Below are 19,538 nucleotides of genomic sequence, written 5' to 3' on the forward strand. Positions count from 1 at the left end.
ATGAATTAAGGTCACCTAATAAGGAACTCCCTTCACCTGGTTGTCTAGGTCTTCATTGAAAGGGAAAAACAAAAACGCGCAGACACTCGGCCCTCGGTGGAATGAGTTTGACACCCCTGCTGTAGGCCTATCACATTCCATGTATACTGGGCAGATTTTATGTTGCAAACTCGTGACCATGGAGACGGGTAAACAAACACAGAGAGGGGTTGTTGGAAGAATGGCTGCGAAAAATGAAACAGCGCAAGAATCTGTCGATGGGCCATATTACCTCGAAAAGGTGTCGATGCCAGATGACTCAGAAGACGATTATCAATATGAGGAAGTTCTGGCCTATGAAGAAAGGAGCATGGCAGAGGGGGATGAGGATTTGGAGGCAGCGATAAGAGCATTGCGCGATGCCTCAGATGAAACGGGGTCCTTGTTACAGAGCAGAGGCTCAGTTCAGCTAAGCAACCCATCTCCCACATTCCAGAAGTGGTGGATGATTTTCTCCGCAACTTCCTTGTCAAAATGGGCATGAGCAGAACTTTGGATTGCTTCCAAGCAGAGTGGTACGAAATGGTGCAGAGGGGGTTGTTGAATACCGAGCTGGTGGAGTTTGTGCTTGACGCATATAGGCACAACCAATTTATAGACAATGAGCTGAATAATGTGCAGAGAGAGTGGGACAGCTTCAGTCAGGCAGCTTTCAAAGCTGGTGAAATACTGATCAAGCTTCAGAAAGAGGGATTTCCATCGCCTGCAGCATAAGCGTGTTGTCCAAGAGAAGAACAGGCTTGTTGAAGACATCAAACCACTGAAGAAGCACTATGGGTCAAATGAGCCTGCACTGAAGCAGCTGTGATAGGTACCAAGTGGCGCTGAAACAGAAGATGCTTATCAGTTTAGAGAGGGACAGAACATGTGGCCAGGCCAACGGCCTGGTAACCACCCTGCGTAATACACACTCATCATCCACAATCCGCTCAGCCAACAGAGAGACAGGTCTTCCCCCAGAACAGGAGAAATACCAGAGTAAGTCTGGGAAAAGAGTATGACTACAGAATGATGGAATTGCCCTCTATGACCAAGACAAAGACCCAACCAAAAACACATCTCAGAAACACCCCAAAGATTCTGAGTTTCCTGTCAGCAGCTGTATGAACCCCTACTTAGGCCAAATAAAAGCTCTGGCCTCACAGAGCACTAAAGCATCTGGATTCTGCCTCACCAACTCACTGAAGGCCCATCCCTGCCAATAAGCTGTCTCGCCCTGCACCCCATCAGGTTTATTGTAGCCTCCTCCAGTGACGATCAGCTCTGGAGGTTGTGGGGTATGCCTGTGGGGGAGATGATCATGACTGGGGTGGGTCATAGTGATTGGCTCTCTGGCTGCAGCTTTCACCCAAATGGTGGAAGCCTGGCCACCACCAGTGGAGACACAACAGTAAGGATCTGGGATTTCTCCCAAGGCCGCTGCATCCTGACTCTGAATGACCACACCCATGCCACATGGGGCTGCTCCTTCCACTCATGTGGGGACTTTGTCGCCTCTTGCTCAATGGACACTACAAAGGTGTGGGACCTGCAAAGGGAGCGCTGTCGTAGCACCCTTCTTGGCCACGTTGACTCAGTCAACAGTGTTACTTTCCTGCCCTTTTCCAACACTCTTCGTACTTGCTCTGCTGATAAAACCCAGCATTCCTGCAACCATGCCACCTTTAATGCACTGGGCGACACTGTTGCCTCCTGTGATTCATACGGTGTTGGCAAACTATGGGATGTGAGGAAAGTAGCAGTCATGGGCCACATCCTAGCAACTAAGTGGCCTTCAGCCCTATCGCCAGTAATGATGGCTCAGTTAAGCTGGTGGAGCTGGCATCAACTCAGGTGTCCAGTTTATTGGGCCATGATGACGCTGTCCATAGTGTAATCTTTGATGACAAGGGGGAGTACTTATTATCAGCAGGGTCAGATGGTGCCATTCTTGTCTGGTCATTAATAAATGCTTAAAATGCTTTCTTGCTGATTATAAATGTTAAAAAGCCTTCTTATTGCTGACATGTGTTACATGTTTGATTCTCTGATTTGTGAAGAACATTTACCACTTTTCCTGAATACATTACTATTTTTAAAATAAATTACTATTTTTTTCTGAATTGAGACATGAATAAATAAAGCTTTTATTTTGTATACATGATGCACATTAGCAAAAAATATATATCACTAATTGTCTTCGCACAAGTGGGCCTAAAGGGGAAAAAAGTAGTCATTTCACTAGAATGGCCAGGAGAGGCGCTATGATTTTAGAGGCCCTTCTTTTGAGTGGAGGGCGGGAGTCGAGAGCGGAAGTGGGAAGAAGCACAAGAAACATCAACAAAACAAAAACAAAAGGTGCACACGAGATACAATTTGATGTTTTTTTAAGGTTCACCGTAGTAAAGCTTGGTATCAACCCAGATGAACGTTGTTTACATATGATTGCTCGCATTTTTTTTTTATGAGCATGTTCTGCATCTCACATTAGCTAATTGCTAGCTAGCCAGCCAGTATTGCTAACGTTATTTAACATTTATTTGGACCGTTAACTTGGCAACACTGTGTAAGCAACAATGGAAAGCCTGTACAAGCGTAAAGTGTTCGCGACGTTGCGAAAAAATAAAGCTGAAGCGTCGAAGAAAAGGGCTCAAATCGGTCTGCCGTCGTCTATCCTTGATGACAGTGACGAGGAGTCCTGCGCGAGCACGACCAGCATCAGCGCTTCAGAGAGTTACAGTCAGAATTCGGACAGTGGGAGCGAAAGTACACCTGCCAGTGGGGAACAGAGCCCTGCCAGCGATGGTAGTAGCTCCAGCGAAGGTAGATCCCGTCCTCGTCGGAAGCGCGTCCTCGCTGACAGCTCCAGCGACTCTGACAGCGACGTAGGAACCAAGCCTAAAAGGAAAGTCGTTCCCAAAAAACGCATAAAACAGCAAAGCCAAGATTCCGATTCAGAGGACGAGAGTGCCGCACAAAAGGACAAAACAGTTGCCGAAGCTAAAGAGACCGCAGCTAAACGAAAGCAACGCCAGTCTAAACTCCTGGCATTATCCAAGAAGATGAAGTCCCGCGTTCCGAAACGCAGGGTCACGTTGGAGGTATCTTACCAACATATCATGTAAACGAACATAACATAAGTGTTGATCCTTTGGGCAGAATCATGTTGCATACACCCACATTAATCTGTCCATATATGGACTATAGGGTACTGAGGAAACGTTCTTTGTTGTTGAACATTGTTTTACAACCCATGTATTGCTGTGGTTCTCTTGTAAATATCCAGGATTCAGGTGACGAAGACAAGGGTAAAGTAGCTGAAGATGTTAGTGGTGATGATGATAATGATGATGAAGAGGATACCCCTGAATTATTGCTGGGCAGCAGTGAAGAAGAGGCAGCAGATCACAGCGACAGTCTGAAGGACTTCATAGTTGAGGATAAGACAGGGGACAAGAGTGAGGAGGTGTCAGATGAAAAAGCTGTTTCTCTTCCACGCCAGTGTGAGTCAGCTGACACACTTTATCATGGGTCAATGTTTACAGGTAAAAGCACACTGTTTTATGATTCCTTTGCTTCTTTCCTCCTTTTCCTAGTCATCACTGGGTCTCAGCTCAATCACTTTCAAGTGGTCCTCAAAGCCCTTATGATCAACGTCCTGGATGAAACCTTTCTCAAGTCTCTTTATGGTAAGTGTTTTTAAACAATAGAGGTCTCAAACACCATCCCCAACCAACATCATGATCCAAGTATAGAGAATCTATTTGGTTGATAACTGTGAGCAGGCGGTGATCGGACAAAGCGATATGCTCAGGAGATGAAGGCGTCGCTGTTCCACTTTGATGAGCGGACGATCCTCCCTCGCCTGGAGAACCTGAAACAGCGGAGCCGCTGGACCGACCGGTACAAGGTAAAGAACCATTTCACAGAACTTAAACAGGAGTTTGTGTGTAGTCATTCAACATTGGCTGCATATTCATTGATCTCATCTATACAGCAATGCTTGTACTTTGGCTAAGACTTCCATTCTTATATTATGTTAAAAAACAATATATGGAAACTGGTATGTGTTTTTGTGTGTCCATGTGCAGGAGCGGGTGGAGTGTTACCCCAAGGTCCGGCTCTTGAAGTTAGGATTGCATCAGAGTGTTTGTGAGGCATGCAAGCTCCAGAGACAATGCAGTTTCAGTGTGCGTCTCTCAGGGCAACTGTACGATCTCAACAGCCTCCAAGAGGACCAATTCATGCCCGATGACACACAGGTACTACATCTGAAAAGAAATCAACACTGTCTTTGTTTTATCCATCTCTGTCCCCAGAAGAAAGCATACATTGGAATCCCATCAAATCCCATTAACTAAAAGTACATCAAAACGGATCAACATCAGCACCGTATCATCAGATCAAATAATTATGTATCGGACCTTGCACCAATTTATCCTTTTGTGAAATGTCAGGTTTGCTGTTTGTCTGAGGGAGTGTTTTCAATGACAGGTCACCTTGCATGTATCTTTCCTAAATGGCAGGCTTTCAGTGTGGGCTCCGTTTGTGCCAGCCGAACAGGGGTGTATCATGCTCTGAAACACTTCAAGTACCACTTGTTTCAACACTGCCGGACAGTGATGGAGGAGGAGAAGAATGGAGAGGAGGAGCCGGTGAAGGAAACAGTGAAAAGGGTGTTCACCAAACTGGAGGAGAGTGGCTGGATCTCAGAGGTATGTACCCCACTTCCCCTCCATAAAAGAACAGTACACCTCATTGAATTATCATCCACATCTGTCTGTTTCAGAAAACCCTCTTACTTGCTCCCCCACACTGTCATTTTGTGGAATAGAAATCGATACTCTCTGATTTTCCTCACCACTTCACTCCCATATCTGTCTCTCTCAGCAATATGAGAAGTTCCAGGACCATCTTAATGATGCAGACTACTTCCAGGAGGAGAAGCTAGACTGAAGGATTACGACAGACAGGATCCATATCTACATCCTATTATAGGCATCCATTTAACAGTTTTATGGTTTATTCTGCACATTGTTAGGAAATAAGTGTTTTATTAATATATATACTGTTCATTTGACTTCAGTTCAATGTTAACATTTAAGATTGTAATGAAAAGCTTTTAAAAAACATTTCCTCCTTTTGTTGTCACCATTTAAGAAGACATCTATTGCATCTGTATTATATCAACCATTTTATATCATGCTCATTAGGGCAGACGTATGTCATATACTGTATGTTCAAAGTTTGAGAGATGAAGCAGAATACTCTGGTATTGCTGTAAATCAAAGAAATGCTACTCCTGAGTTCTTTAAACTATCCTGGTTACCTTCCCTACTTAGTTGAAGCAGTGTTGTCCTTCCAATAGTTAAGATAATGCCAAATGGAGTTTGCTATGACAGATTACCTCAAATGACATGAGTAATGTTCTATATTGCGGATTACACTATCTAGTATAGGAAGGAGATGGTACGACTTGTGAGTTGCTTCATTTCTATCAAAAAGCTTGTGTGATGCTTCATAAAACTAATAATAAAAACTCCATTAAACAATATGTTGTCCATCAGCATATAATTGCAGTGTGAAATATGATCGTCTTTAAAGACATGCAAGAACCCAACCAAAAATATAAAAAAACACAAATGAAACCACATATCAAATCAAATCACATTTTATTGGCCACATGTGCAGAATACAACAGGTGTAGACATTACAGTGAAATGCTTACTTACAGCCCTTAACCAACAATGCATTTATTTTTAAATAAAACAACAAAAAAGTGTTGAAAAAAAGAGCAGAAGTAATATAACAGTAGGGAGGCTATATATACAGGGGGGTACCGGTGCAGAGTCAATGTGCGGGGGCACCGGCTAGTTGAGGTATACATGTGGGTAGAGTTAAAGTGATTATGCATACATAATTAACAGAGTGGCAGCAGCGTAGAAAGATGGGGTGGGGGGGCAGTGCAAATAGTCCGGGTAGCCATGATTAGCTGTTCAGGAGTCTTATGGCTTGGGGGTAGAAGCTGTTGAGAAGTCTTTTGGACCTAGACTTGGCACTCTGGTACCGCTTGCCGTGCAGTAGCAGAGAGAACAGTCTATGACTAGGGTGGCTGGAGTCTGACAATTTTGAGGGCCTTCCTCTGACACCGCCTGGTATAGAGGTCCTGGATGGCAGGAAGCTTGGCCCCAGTGATGTACTGGGCCGTACGCACTACCCTCTGTAGTGCCTTGTGGTCGGAGGCCAAGCAGTTGCCATACCAGGCGGTGATGCAACCAGTCAGGATGCTGCAGCTGTAGAATTTTTTGAGGATCTGAGGACCCATGCCAAATCTTTTCAGTCTCCTGAGGGGGAATAGGCTTTGTTGTGCCCTCTTCATGACTGTCTTGGTGTGTTTGGACCATGATAGTTAGTTGGTGATGTGGACACCAAGTAACTTGAAGCTCTCAACCTGTTCCACTACAGCCCCGTCGATGAGAATGGGGGCATGCTCAGTCCTCTTTTTTTTCCTGTAGTCCACAATCATCTCCTTTGTCTTGGTCACATACATGACAAATGTAACATAGTTAGGAGACATCCTCACATCCATCCCAACTTGTACTGCATCATGAGATGTGGCTCTCCCATCAATTCACATTGGGCTTGATCTGCAAGAAAACACCTATGACCATGATGTTAGTCACACACCCATCCCTTTGTAAAACTGCAGAATGATGGCAGTATTCAAATACCATTAAGAATGCCCTCGAACCTAAAGCTCTCATCACTCTGAATATGTCTAGGGCAAGTTTGGAACTTTGTAGAAAGGGCAAGTGCTGAATCTGAGAGAATAAGATAAAATCTGAATAACTACATGGTAAATGGGAAAGACATATTACCACTTGCCTGTGTAGTCTATTTCAGTGAGTGAATGATGAATTACCTATTATTGCCCTGTACTCCATCTTTAGGTTAAGAGGTGCATGGAGGCCCTAAATGTACCTGAGAGTTGGACAAATTCTTCTTGTCCTGGTTTAGCTGGAACTGTATTTTTTTAAATTAACGTACACTCAGGTTTATGCACACGTCATTTTATCAGGAGGTATAATGTCCACACCGGACGCAATTTTATGGTTCTCATGGTGCCTTCAGAAATTACTCACACCCCTTGACTTTTTCCACATTTTGTTGTGTAACAGCCTTAATTTAAAATCGATTACATTGAGATTTTTTTGTCACTGGCCTACACACAATACCCCATAATGTCAAAGTGGAATTATGTTTTTCAAAATGTTTACAAATTAATTAAAAGCTGAAATGTCTTGAGTCAATAAGTATTCAACCCTTTTGTTATGGCAAGCCTAAATAAGTTCAGGAGTAAAACTTTGATTAACAAGTCACATAATACGTTGCATGGACTCACTCTGTGTGCAATAATAGTGTTTAACATGATTTTTGAATGACTACCTCATCTCTGTACCCCACACACACAATTATTTGTAAGTTCCCTCAGTCGAGCAGTGAATTTCAAACACAGATTGAATACAGTGGCGGTCAGTGCCGTTTAAGATGAGGGGGGACCATTTTGTTTTTCATGAGCATGGCTTTATTTCTGTTACAGGATATTGGATGACTGTCATTCATATTCCATTCACCCAGTTCAATGTAACATTGATAGGTTTAGGCTACTACATGATACTCTAAATTTTCCCTATACCCATCATGAGGTTGCTACAACCTAGCCTATGAATGACAGTTTACAACATAGGTGCACACAGGTCAAGAGACACATTTGAGGTGACAAAGAGTGACACATGGACAGACAGTGACATTCAATACCGCCTTGCACACTCTTGCCTGCATCTAGCTGATATAGGGTTTAATCATTAGTCCAGCAGTTGCAAACGGGAGTATCTATTGGACAAATTCTGGTATGTTAATCCCTGTTTTGTTCTGTTTGCTTCCGTTTAAGAAACATTTTTCAACAGAATCGGCGGAATGAATACACCCCTGATCACACTTAAACACAGTTCACTTTCATAGCAGCCACGTTGTATTCCATCTCTCATCTATGCGCTCACCTTGTCCCTTCGCATGTGGACTTCAATGCACAACACATCAGCTGTATGTGACCAGGCGAAAAAACTTCCCAAGCTAAACCGCTACACACAGCCTACATCGTTGTCACCATATTAGCTAAAGTAACGTCATAGTCAGCATAGCTAATAGAACTAACGTGTTAGTAAACCCGCTACAATCATGCAGTAACGTTACAGTGTACAGTCAGTAAGCAGTTACACCGGTGGCAATAAATTAGTAAAACCAAAAGCTTACCTTGACTTGGAAGAGTTCCAGTGTTGTGTTGGAAAGTCATAGCCAGCTAGCTGACATAACATCCCTCTGTTTGAGCAAGGTGTTTCGGTAGGCTAAACTAGCTAGCTGCATTTGCTAGCTAGGTAAGTGAAACTGAAAGTGAAAAAAATGACAAAATCTCTCTCGCTTCTCCTTCATTTTGGAAGAAATGTATTTGTTAAACTGTTCAACTACTGTCTTTCTCTCTTTTTGAGTCAACTACTCACCACATTTTATGCACTGCAGTGCTAGCTAGCTGTAGCTTATGCTTTCAGTACCACATTTTTTTATCCTTTGATTGGGTGGACAACATGTCAGTTCATGCTGCAAGAGTTCTGATAGGTTGGAGGATGTCCTCCAGAAGTTGTCATAATTACTGTGTAAGTCTATGGAAGGGGGTGAGAACCATGAGCCTCCTAGGTTTTGTTGAAGTCAATCTACTCAGAGGAGGACGGAAGCTAGCTGTCCTCCGGCTACACCATGGTGCTATGCTACATAGTGCTGTTGAGGCTCCTGTAGACCTTCTGTGCAAAATAGTGTGTTTTAATCAATTATTTGGTGACGTGATTATATTTAGTATAGTTTTATGGATAACTTTTTTATGGATAACTTTTTTTATGTTTTACTATTTTTATTTTTATGAAATTCACTGAGGATGGTCCTCCCCTTCCTCCTCTGAGGAGCCTCTACTGATTGAATATCCCTTTGAGCAAATTACACTTTGGATGAGTATCAATACACCCAGTCACTACAAAGATACAAGCGTCCTTCCTAACTCAGTTGCCAGAGAGGAAGGAAACTGTCAATGGTGACTTTAAAACGGTTACAGAGTTTAATGGCTGTGACAGGAGAAAACTGGGAATGGCTCAACAACATTGTAGTTACTCCACAATACTAACCTAATTGACAGATACAACACATTACGTTAAGGACTGGGGAGTTTTTCGGATAAAAATGAAACGGAGCTAAGCTCAGGCAAAACCCTAGAGGAAAACCTGGTTCAGTCTGCTTTCCACCAGACACTGGGAGATGAATTCACCTTTCAGTAGGACAATAATGTAAAACACAAGGCCAAATCTACACTGGATTTGGTTACCAAGAAGACAGTGAATGTTCCTGAGTGGCAGAGTTACAGTTTTGTCTTAAAATCGGCTTAAAAATCAATTGCAAGATCTGAAAATGATTGTCAACAATGAACAACAACCAATTTGACAGAGCTTGAAGAATTTTGAAAAGAATAATGGCAAATGTTGCACAATCCAGGTGTGGCAAGCTCTTAGAGACTTACCCAGAAAGACTCACAGCTGTAATCGCTGCCAAAGGTGATTCTAACATGTATTGACTCAGGGGGTTAAATACATACAGTGGGGAGAACAAGTATTTGATACACTGCCGATTTTGCAGGTTTTCCTACTTACAAAGCATGTAGAGGTCTGTAATTTTTATCATAGGTACACTTCAACCGTGAGAGACGGAATCTAAAACAAAAATCCAGAAAATCACATTGTATGATTTTTAAGTAATTAATTTGCATTTTATTGCATGACATAAGTATTTGATCACCTACCAACCAGTAAGAATTCCGGCTCTCACAAACCTGTTACTTTTTCTTTAAGAAGCCCTCCTGTTCTCCACTCATTACCTGTATTAACTGCACCTGTTTGAACTCGTTACCTGTATAAAAGACACATGTCCACACACTCAATCAAACAGACTCCAACCTCTCCACAATGGCCAAGACCAGAGAGCTGTGTAAGGACATCAGGGATAAAATTGTAGACCTGCACAAGACTGGGATGGGCTACAGGACAATAGGCAAGCAGCTTGGTGAGAAGGCAACAACTGTTGGCGCAATTATTAGAAAATGGAAGAAGTTCAAGATGACGGTCAATCACCCTTGGTCTGGGGCTCCACGCAAGATCTCACCTCGTGGGGCATCAATGATCATGAGGAAGGTGAGGGATCAGCCCAGAACTACACGGCAGGACCTGGTCAATGACCTGAAGAGAGCTGGGACCACAGTCTCAAAGAAAATCATTAGTAACACACTACGCCATCATGGATTAAAATCCTGCAGCGCACGCAAGGTCCCCCTGTTCAAGCCAGCGCATGTCCAGGCCCGTCTGAAGTTTGCCAATGACCATCTGGATGATCCAGAGGAGGAATGGGAGAAGGTCATGTGGTCTGATGAGACAAAAAAATAGCTTTTTGGTCTATACTCCACTCACCGTGTTTGGAGGAAGAAGAAGGATGAGTACAACCCCAAGAACACCATCCCAACCATGAGGCATGGAGGTGGAAACATCATTCTTTGGGGATGCTTTTCTGCAAAGGGGACAGGACGACTGCACCGTATTGAGGGGAGGATGGATGGGGCCATGTATCGCGAGATCTTGGCCAACAACCTCCTTCCCTCAGTAAGAGCATTGAAGATGGGTCGTGGCTGGGTCTTCCAGCATGACAACGACCCGAAACACACAGCCAGGGCAACTAAGGAGTGGCTCCGTAAGAAGCATCTCAAGGTCCTGGAGTGGCCTAGCCAGTCACCAGACCTGAACCCAATAGAAAATCTTTGGAGGGAGCTGAAAGTCTGTATAGCCCAGCGACAGCCCCGAAACCTGAAGGATCTGGAGAAGGTCTGTATGGAGGAGTGGGCCAAAATCCCTGCTGCAGTGTGTGCAAACCTGGTCAAGACCTACAGGAAACGTATGATCTCTGTAATTGCAAACAAAGGTTTCTGTACCAAATATTAAGTTATGCTTTTCTGATGTATCAAATACTTATGTCATGAAATAAAATGCAAATTAATTACTTCAAAATCATACAATGTGATTTTCTGGATTTTTGTTTTAGATTCCGTCTCTCACAGTTGAAGTGTACCTATGATAAAAATTACAGACCTCTACATGCTTTGTAAGTAGGAAAACCTGCAAAATCGGCAGTGTAACAACTACTACTTGTTCTCCCCACTGTATCTAATGTAGATATATTAGCGTAAATAAAAAATTTTGTAATTTTTTTTACAATGTTCTAAATTGTTTTCCACTTTTACATTACAGAGTATGTTGTGTAGGTCGTTGACAAAAAATGACAATGAAATCCATTTTTTGTTTGTGAGTAGGTAGGGCCAGTGTGGGTGAGGCACCAGCCCACTATAAACCAACAAGTCTCACGTTTTTCTCTAAGAGTTCCAGTGGATAACTGGGGAACTGCTCATTCATCACACTGAAAAACCTGTAGTGACAGCAACACAAGACATACAGTGTGAATCACTGGGTATCAGTAAATGGGCTTTGGCCAATACCTTTTTAATTGGCATCAGTAAAAAGGTGTCCCCTGAATGTGTGTTGTGGCTGACACTCACCTGCTTCGGAGCGTGTCCTGGACACCATAAGGTCCCACTTGGGGACATAGACCTGTGACTGGAACACTGTCCTACATTTGAGCACATAGTCCACGACAATTCTGCAATTCAGAGAAGTATTTTCATAGTCATACAGACACCAGGCTGTAGAAAATGTACTTTAATGTAGTTGCCTCTGAGTGCTGATTAGGTTACCTAGCTACTAATTTAGCTACGGTAGAGAAAGATGACCCTAGATCTGTGTTGCGTTTAGAGGCAACCTGCACCTCTCTACTGTACTCACTTCACTCCTTTCCTATGTAGAGGAGCTAAATTAATTGCTCAATTTCTCCATCTTTGGGGAGCCGATAAGGCAAGTAACATTACAATCAAATACACTGAAAACTAGCTATTAATCTTCCAATCAGTTTGCTAACTACTTAAGTACATTTTGCAAGCTAACTAGCTAGCACATTCCTAGACTGGTCTAGACCAATTATGTCAGAACGACAGATTTTTACCTTGTCAGCTCGGGGATTCGATCCAGCAATCTTTCGGTTACTGGCCCAACGCTCCTTCCCACCAGCATTGGTCTAGACAAGGGGTCTCCAAGAGGTAGATTGCGAGTTGCCAGTAGCTCACAGCCCACCTATGAGTAGCTCCCCATGCAATTCTGAAAGTATACTGAACAGAAATAATGAGCTGAAATAAAAGATCCCGAAATTTTCCATACGCACAAAAAGCTTATTTAGCTCAAATTTGGTGCACAAATTTGTTTACATCCCTGTCAGTGAGCATTTTATCCTTTGTCAAGATAATCCATCCACCTGACAGGTTCGGCATATCAAGAAGCTGATTAAACAGCATGATCATTACACAGGTGCACATTGTGCTGTGGACAATAAAAGGCCACTCTAAAATGTGCAGTTTTGTCACACAACACAATGCAACAGATGTCCCAAGTTTTGAGGGAGCATGCAATTGGCATGCTGACTGCAGAAATGTCCACCAGAGCTGTTGCCAGAGACGTCGTTTTAGAGAATTTGGCAGTATGTCCAACCGGCCTCACAACCGCAGACCACGTGTAACCACGCCAGCCCAGGACCTCCACATCCGGCTTCTTCACCTGCAGGATCATCAGAGGGGGGAGGGGGATGCTGAGGAGTATTTCTGTCTGTAATAAAGCCCTTTTGTGTGGAAATTTTCATTTTGATTGGCTGGGCCTGGCTCCCCAGTGGGTCGGCCTGGCTCCCAAGTGGGTGGGCCCCTTCCCAGTCATGGGAAATCCATAGATTCGGGCCTAATTCATTCATTTAAATTGACTGATTTCCTTATATGAACTGTAACTCAGCAAAATCTTTGAAATTGTTGCATGTTGCGTTTATATTTTGGTTCAGTATACAGTGGGGGAAAAAAGTATTTAGTCAGCCACCAATTGTGCAAGTTCTCCCACTTAAAAAGATGAGAGAGGCCTGTAATTTTCATCATAGGTACACGTCAACTATGACAGACAAAATGAGGAAAAAAAATCCAGAAAATCACATTGTAGGATTTTTAATGAATTTATTTGGAAAATAAGTATTTGGTCAATAACAAAAGTTTCTCAATACTTTGTTATATACCCTTTGTTGGCAATGACACAGGTCAAACGTTTTCTGTAAGTCTTCACAAGGTTTTCACACACTGTTGCTGGTATTTTGGCCCATTCCTCCATGCAGATCTCCTCTAGAGCAGTGATGTTTTGGAGCTGTCGCTGGGCAACACGGACTTTCAACTCCCTCCAAAGATGTTCTATGGGGTTGAGATCAGGAGACTGGCTAGGCCACTCCAGGACCTTGAAATGCTTCTTACGAAGCCACTCCTTCGCTGCCCGGGCGATGTGTTTGGGATCATTGTCATGCTGAAAGACCCAGCCACGTTTCATCTTCAATGCCCTTGCTGATGGAAGGACATTTTCACTCAAAATCTCACGATACATGGCCCCATTCATTCTTTCCTTTACACGGATCAGTCGTCCTGGTCCCTTTGCAGAAAAACAGCCCCTAAGCATGATGTTTCCACCCCCATGCTTCACAGTAGGTATGGTGTTCTTTGGATGCAACTCAGCATTCTTTGTCCTCCAAACACGACGAGTTGAGTTTTTACCAAAAAGTTCTATTTTGGTTTCATCTGACATTCTCCCAATCCTCTTCTGGATCATCCAAATGCACTCTAGCAAACTTCAGACGGGCCTGGACATGTACTGGCTTAAGCAGGGGGACACGTCTGGCACTGCAGGATTTGAGTCCCTGGCGGCGTAGTGTGTTACTGATGGTAGGCTTTGTTACTTTGGTCCCAGCTCTCTGCAGGTCATTCACTAGGTCCCCCCGTGTGGTTCTGGGATTTTTGCTCACCGTTCTTGTGATCATTTTGACCCCACGGGGTGAGATCTTGCGTGGAGCCCCAGATCGAGGGAGATTATCAGTGGTCTTGTATGTCTTCCATTTCTTAATAATTGCTCCCACAATTGATTTCTTCAAACCAAGCTGCTTACCTATTGCAGATTCAGTCTTCCCAGCCTGGTGCAGGTCTACAATTTTGTTTCTGGTGTCCTTTGACAGCTCTTTGGTCTTGGCCATAGTGGAGTTTGGAGTGTGACTGTTTGAGGTTGTGGATAGGTGTCTTTTATACTGATAACAAGTTCAAACAGGTGCCATTAATACAGGTAACGAGTGGAGGACAGAGGAGCCTCTTAAAGAAGAAGTTACAGGTCTGTGAGAGCCATAAATCTTGCTTGTTTGTAGGTGACCAAATACTTATTTTCCACCATAATTTGCAAATTAATTCATTAAAAATCCTACAATGTGATTCTCTGGAGAGAAAAAAATCTCATTTTGTCTGTCATAGTTGACGTGTACCTATGATGAAAATTACAGGCCTCTCTCATCTTTTTAAGTGGGAGAACTTGCACAATTGGTGGCTGACTAATTACTTTTTTTCCCCACTGTACATGCATTTTTTCATTCATTCCATCGCAAACTGTCATAAACATAACGCTCTCGGCTACTATCCAATCAAAGCCACATTGACATTATCCCACCCCTGGTTTGTCACTATTAACGTAACACAATATCTGCCAATTAATTTCCAGCAATATTGCCTGTCTGTCTGTTTGGTGCACGCGTTTGTTTATCACCATGCAGCCATTTACTGATGCTAATGATAACGGTATTGTGGGTAGACAGAAAGACTTGCCCCAATAACCTTCCCAATGAAATGTTAACCATAAAGTAGGCTTACTTGACAGAACTATATCATGATTATTTGTCAATTGGTTGGCCATTGTTTTACCAACTCTGCCATGACATGTGCTGCAGGAGTAGGCCTAACAGAAACATCACTAGACCTACACATTCCTCTCTTGCTAGATGCACAATTAAAGGGGAATTACACTCAGATCAAAATGTGTAGGTGACTCAGAACATCCATTTTCGTTGTTTTTCTATGAATAATTGTACTATTGAGAGTAAAAAACTAAAGAGTAAACAGAATTCAGGAAAATACAATATACTTTTATCGGGCCTGGCATGCTGAATACTGTTTATTAAGCATTATTTTTACCATGTATATTGACACCTCTTGTACACCAATGACCCAGGGACAAGTTGCAGGTTAGAGGTGGAGCCTATTTAAAAGTATATAAAAATATGAAAATGAGTAACTCCTGCGACATGTTTAATTTTTTCAAAGTAGCTCTCATGCTAGAAGTTGGAGACCCCAGGTCTAGACCTAGGCTAGAGAACTTGATGTTACTGGTTTTTTGTTTGTTTTTCTTGCTTGATGTTGCAGCTGACTAGCTAGTTAGTATGTATGTATGGACCTATCCCATCCAAATAGACGGTAACATATAGCGAGCTGGCTGTAAGGTCCCCTTGTGTTCTTGAGCTAGTATGGAACAAACAAAGCTAGCTTGTGTTAGCTGCTAACTGCAACATTGTCGTTGACCTCTCAAAATGGGGTCAATATGGAATGTTTTTTGTATAGTAATATGCTATATGGCACTGGGTTCGAATAATTGTAAATTACAAAGTTAGCAAACTACTCAAAATAATCACCATGATTTCCACTAGTTACCACATCCGCAAAATTGGCCATATCGTAAAAAGACTGCTGTCTAGTCATTCAATATCGCTGGCTGGCTAATGTTACAGTGCTTCCGGTAACGGTGCAGAGGCTCTGGGTCGCTACCTTCTTCTTCTTCTGTAGGTTTTATAGCGGACTACAACCCAAAAAGGTGTATTGCCGCCACCAACTGGACGGGTTGTAAAACCAAAACAAGGTAAAAAGAAAATCCATGCGATAGGGAAACTAACTTAATCCACCCAAATAAAAATAGTACATTGACAAAAACTAAACAAAACTCCCACTTCTTCCTTCTTTCAAATCTCCATATCTCCCTTCTCAGGCTCTAGGGCCTGAGAGGGTGGTACGGCTTGTGACAATATTCCATGTAACTCCTCCGCCGAGAACTGTTTCAGTCCCAGGAACCGCTCCGCCGCATCCACAATGATATCTATCTTCCTGGACCTTCTCTCCACCTTGGCAGTGCCATTATTCACCAAAGCTATAAAGGCCACAAAGTCCACCTTCTTAACCTTTAATGAAGTGGTCAGATGACGCAGATGCTAAGCTACAGGACTGTTTTTTTAGCACAGACTGGAATATGTTCTGGGATTCTTCCGATGGCATTGCGGAGTACACATCAGTCACTGGCTTCATCAATAAGTGCATTGATGACGTCGTCCCCACGGTGACCATACGTACATACCCCAACCAGAAGCCATGGATTACAGGCAACATCCACACTGAGCTAAAGAGTAGAGCAGCCGCTTTTAAGGAGCGGGACTCTAACCAGGACGCTTATAAGAAATACCTGTCAATTTGTGGGAAAATCATTTAGCCTCGCTACTGTTATTTTTACTGTTATTTTACTGCTTTTATTTTTTACTTATCTATTGTTTACTTAACACCTATTTTTCTTAAAACTGCATTGTTGGTTAAGGGCTTGTAAGTAAGCATTTCACTGTAAGGTCTACACCTGTTGTATTCGGCGCATGTGACAAATACAATTTGATTTGAAATGTCAGGGTCCTGCTGGTGAAGGCCTATCCACCACCATGGACTCTTCAGGAGCACCATTCAAACCCTCAACCCGTTTAACAGCTGCTGCATATGAAATGCTCTGGACAGCCCTGACTTGGCCACCTCATTCTCTTTCACCCTTGCTGGGCAATCGAAAGATGTAGCTTCATGGTTCCCACCACAATTGCAACATGTCACATATTCCTCACTTTTAAAACACATGATAAGGATCTTTTCCACAACTTGGACATCTGAGCTTCTCCCTTCTGCAAACACTTGAAACATGACCAAAAGCTTTACAATGATAACACTGCATTGGTCTTGGGATAAATGCTCTGACTCTGTAGTTTATATACCCCAACTGCACTTGAGTAGGGAGAGACTCCATATCAAAAAACAAAACAGATACCCTTAACTTTTTCACCATTCACCACACGATTCATCCGACGTGCATCAATCACTACAGGAATATTTTTAATCTCTTCAAAATCGACTTTCCACGAGACGCCAGATATAACCCCCTTGAGGGGTGCCTGTTCCTGAGACACACACTACACTTCAAATGTATCAAGTCGGATGAGACGCAACGCACGTTCCTTCTGATCCGCAGAAGCATACAAAAAATCTAAACAAGCCCGCCTCTAGTGATCCTCACACTTTACCCAGCCCACCTCCACCAGTTTGGTTATCTCAAATGGTTTCTTCAAGATTGGTAATCTGCTCAGCTGTTCCTCATTAACAAACCGTACTCCTACTAGATACGAAGGGATATTCTCATCACTGTACACTACCTTGCTCCGTTTTCCATTCTTTTGGACAACATTCTCCAATTATCCTTGATTCTACCGCCATTGGATTCAGAATCCACTTCATCGTCCGCTTCCGCCATCTTTTTCCAGTCTCGAGAAATAACCTACTCCTCCCTGGGTCGCTAGCTACTACTAGCTTGCTGCTAGATAGCTACTTGGTTTATGGTTCAAACAGGTGCCATTAATACAGGTAACGAGTGGAGGACAGAGGAGCCTCTTAAAGAAGAAGTTACAGGTCTGTGAGAGCCATAAATCTTGCTTGTTTGTAGGTGACCAAATACTTATTTTCCACCATAATTTGCAAATTAATTCATTAAAAATCCTACAATGTGATTCTCTGGAGAGAAAAAAATCTCATTTTGTCTGTCATAGTTGACGTGTACCTATGATGAAAATTACAGGCCTCTCTCATCTTTTTAAGTGGGAGAACTTGCACAATTGGTGGCTGACTAATTACTTTTTTTCCCCACTGTACATGCATTTTTTCATTCATTCCATCGCAAACTGTCATAAACATAACGCTCTCGGCTACTATCCAATCAAAGCCACATTGACATTATCCCACCCCTGGTTTGTCACTATTAACGTAACACAATATCTGCCAATTAATTTCCAGCAATATTGCCTGTCTGTCTGTTTGGTGCACGCGTTTGTTTATCACCATGCAGCCATTTACTGATGCTAATGATAACGGTATTGTGGGTAGACAGAAAGACTTGCCCCAATAACCTTCCCAATGAAATGTTAACCATAAAGTAGGCTTACTTGACAGAACTATATCATGATTATTTGTCAATTGGTTGGCCATTGTTTTACCAACTCTGCCATGACATGTGCTGCAGGAGTAGGCCTAACAGAAACATCACTAGACCTACACATTCCTCTCTTGCTAGATGCACAATTAAAGGGGAATTACACTCAGATCAAAATGTGTAGGTGACTCAGAACATCCATTTTCGTTGTTTTTCTATGAATAATTGTACTATTGAGAGTAAAAAACTAAAGAGTAAACAGAATTCAGGAAAATACAATATACTTTTATCGGGCCTGGCATGCTGAATACTGTTTATTAAGCATTATTTTTACCATGTATATTGACACCTCTTGTACACCAATGACCCAGGGACAAGTTGCAGGTTAGAGGTGGAGCCTATTTAAAAGTATATAAAAATATGAAAATGAGTAACTCCTGCGACATGTTTAATTTTTTCAAAGTAGCTCTCATGCTAGAAGTTGGAGACCCCAGGTCTAGACCTAGGCTAGAGAACTTGATGTTACTGGTTTTTTGTTTGTTTTTCTTGCTTGATGTTGCAGCTGACTAGCTAGTTAGTATGTATGTATGGACCTATCCCATCCAAATAGACGGTAACATATAGCGAGCTGGCTGTAAGGTCCCCTTGTGTTCTTGAGCTAGTATGGAACAAACAAAGCTAGCTTGTGTTAGCTGCTAACTGCAACATTGTCGTTGACCTCTCAAAATGGGGTCAATATGGAATGTTTTTTGTATAGTAATATGCTATATGGCACTGGGTTCGAATAATTGTAAATTACAAAGTTAGCAAACTACTCAAAATAATCACCATGATTTCCACTAGTTACCACATCCGCAAAATTGGCCATATCGTAAAAAGACTGCTGTCTAGTCATTCAATATCGCTGGCTGGCTAATGTTACAGTGCTTCCGGTAACGGTGCAGAGGCTCTGGGTCGCTACCTTCTTCTTCTTCTGTAGGTTTTATAGCGGACTACAACCCAAAAAGGTGTATTGCCGCCACCAACTGGACGGGTTGTAAAACCAAAACAAGGTAAAAAGAAAATCCATGCGATAGAGAAACTAACTTAATCCACCCAAATAAAAATAGTACATTGACAAAAACTAAACAAAACTCCCACTTCTTCCTTCTTTCAAATCTCCAT

The 19,538-nt window shown here is 42.6% G+C and overlaps 1 protein-coding gene and 1 pseudogene across 4 annotated transcripts; both read left to right on the top strand.

Annotated features, from left to right (window-relative positions):
- Window positions 1-220: 220 nt before the first annotated feature.
- LOC311142591 (sperm-associated antigen 16 protein-like) lies at window positions 221-1,995 on the top strand (annotated as a pseudogene). Its single transcript has one exon. The product of its transcript is annotated as a sperm-associated antigen 16 protein-like (transcript).
- A 314-nt stretch (window positions 1,996-2,309) lies between these two features.
- Window positions 2,310-5,570, top strand: LOC311142408 (coiled-coil domain-containing protein 82-like). Of its 3 annotated transcripts, none has more exons than XM_084178056.1 (7): window positions 2,310-3,119; window positions 3,305-3,521; window positions 3,615-3,707; window positions 3,804-3,928; window positions 4,110-4,280; window positions 4,545-4,733; window positions 4,909-5,570. In XM_084178056.1, exons 1-7 carry the CDS (start codon window positions 2,595-2,597, stop codon window positions 4,972-4,974), a joined length of 1,386 nt encoding a protein of 461 aa, XP_084034182.1. In that variant the 5' UTR covers window positions 2,310-2,594; the 3' UTR covers window positions 4,975-5,570. The 3 variants fall into 3 exon arrangements, with proteins under 3 accessions (XP_084034182.1, XP_084034181.1, XP_084034180.1); XM_084178055.1 differs by having other exon boundaries at window positions 2,337-3,119; window positions 3,801-3,928; XM_084178054.1 differs by having other exon boundaries at window positions 2,496-3,119; window positions 3,305-3,707.
- Window positions 5,571-19,538: the final 13,968 nt, after the last annotated feature.

Source organism: Coregonus lavaretus (assembly GCF_964263955.1).
Source record: "Coregonus lavaretus genome assembly, chromosome: 15".
Lineage (NCBI taxonomy): Eukaryota > Metazoa > Chordata > Actinopteri > Salmoniformes > Salmonidae > Coregonus > Coregonus lavaretus.

Coding starts and splice junctions, on each gene's coding strand:
- LOC311142408 (XM_084178054.1), top strand. CDS start 2,595: ATGGAAAGCCTGTACAAGCGTAAAGTGTTCGCGACGTTGCGAAAAAAT. Junction 3,120..3,304: donor AACGCAGGGTCACGTTGGAG/GTATCTTACCAA, acceptor GTAAATATCCAG/GATTCAGGTGACGAAGACAA. Junction 3,929..4,109: donor GCTGGACCGACCGGTACAAG/GTAAAGAACCAT, acceptor GTCCATGTGCAG/GAGCGGGTGGAGTGTTACCC.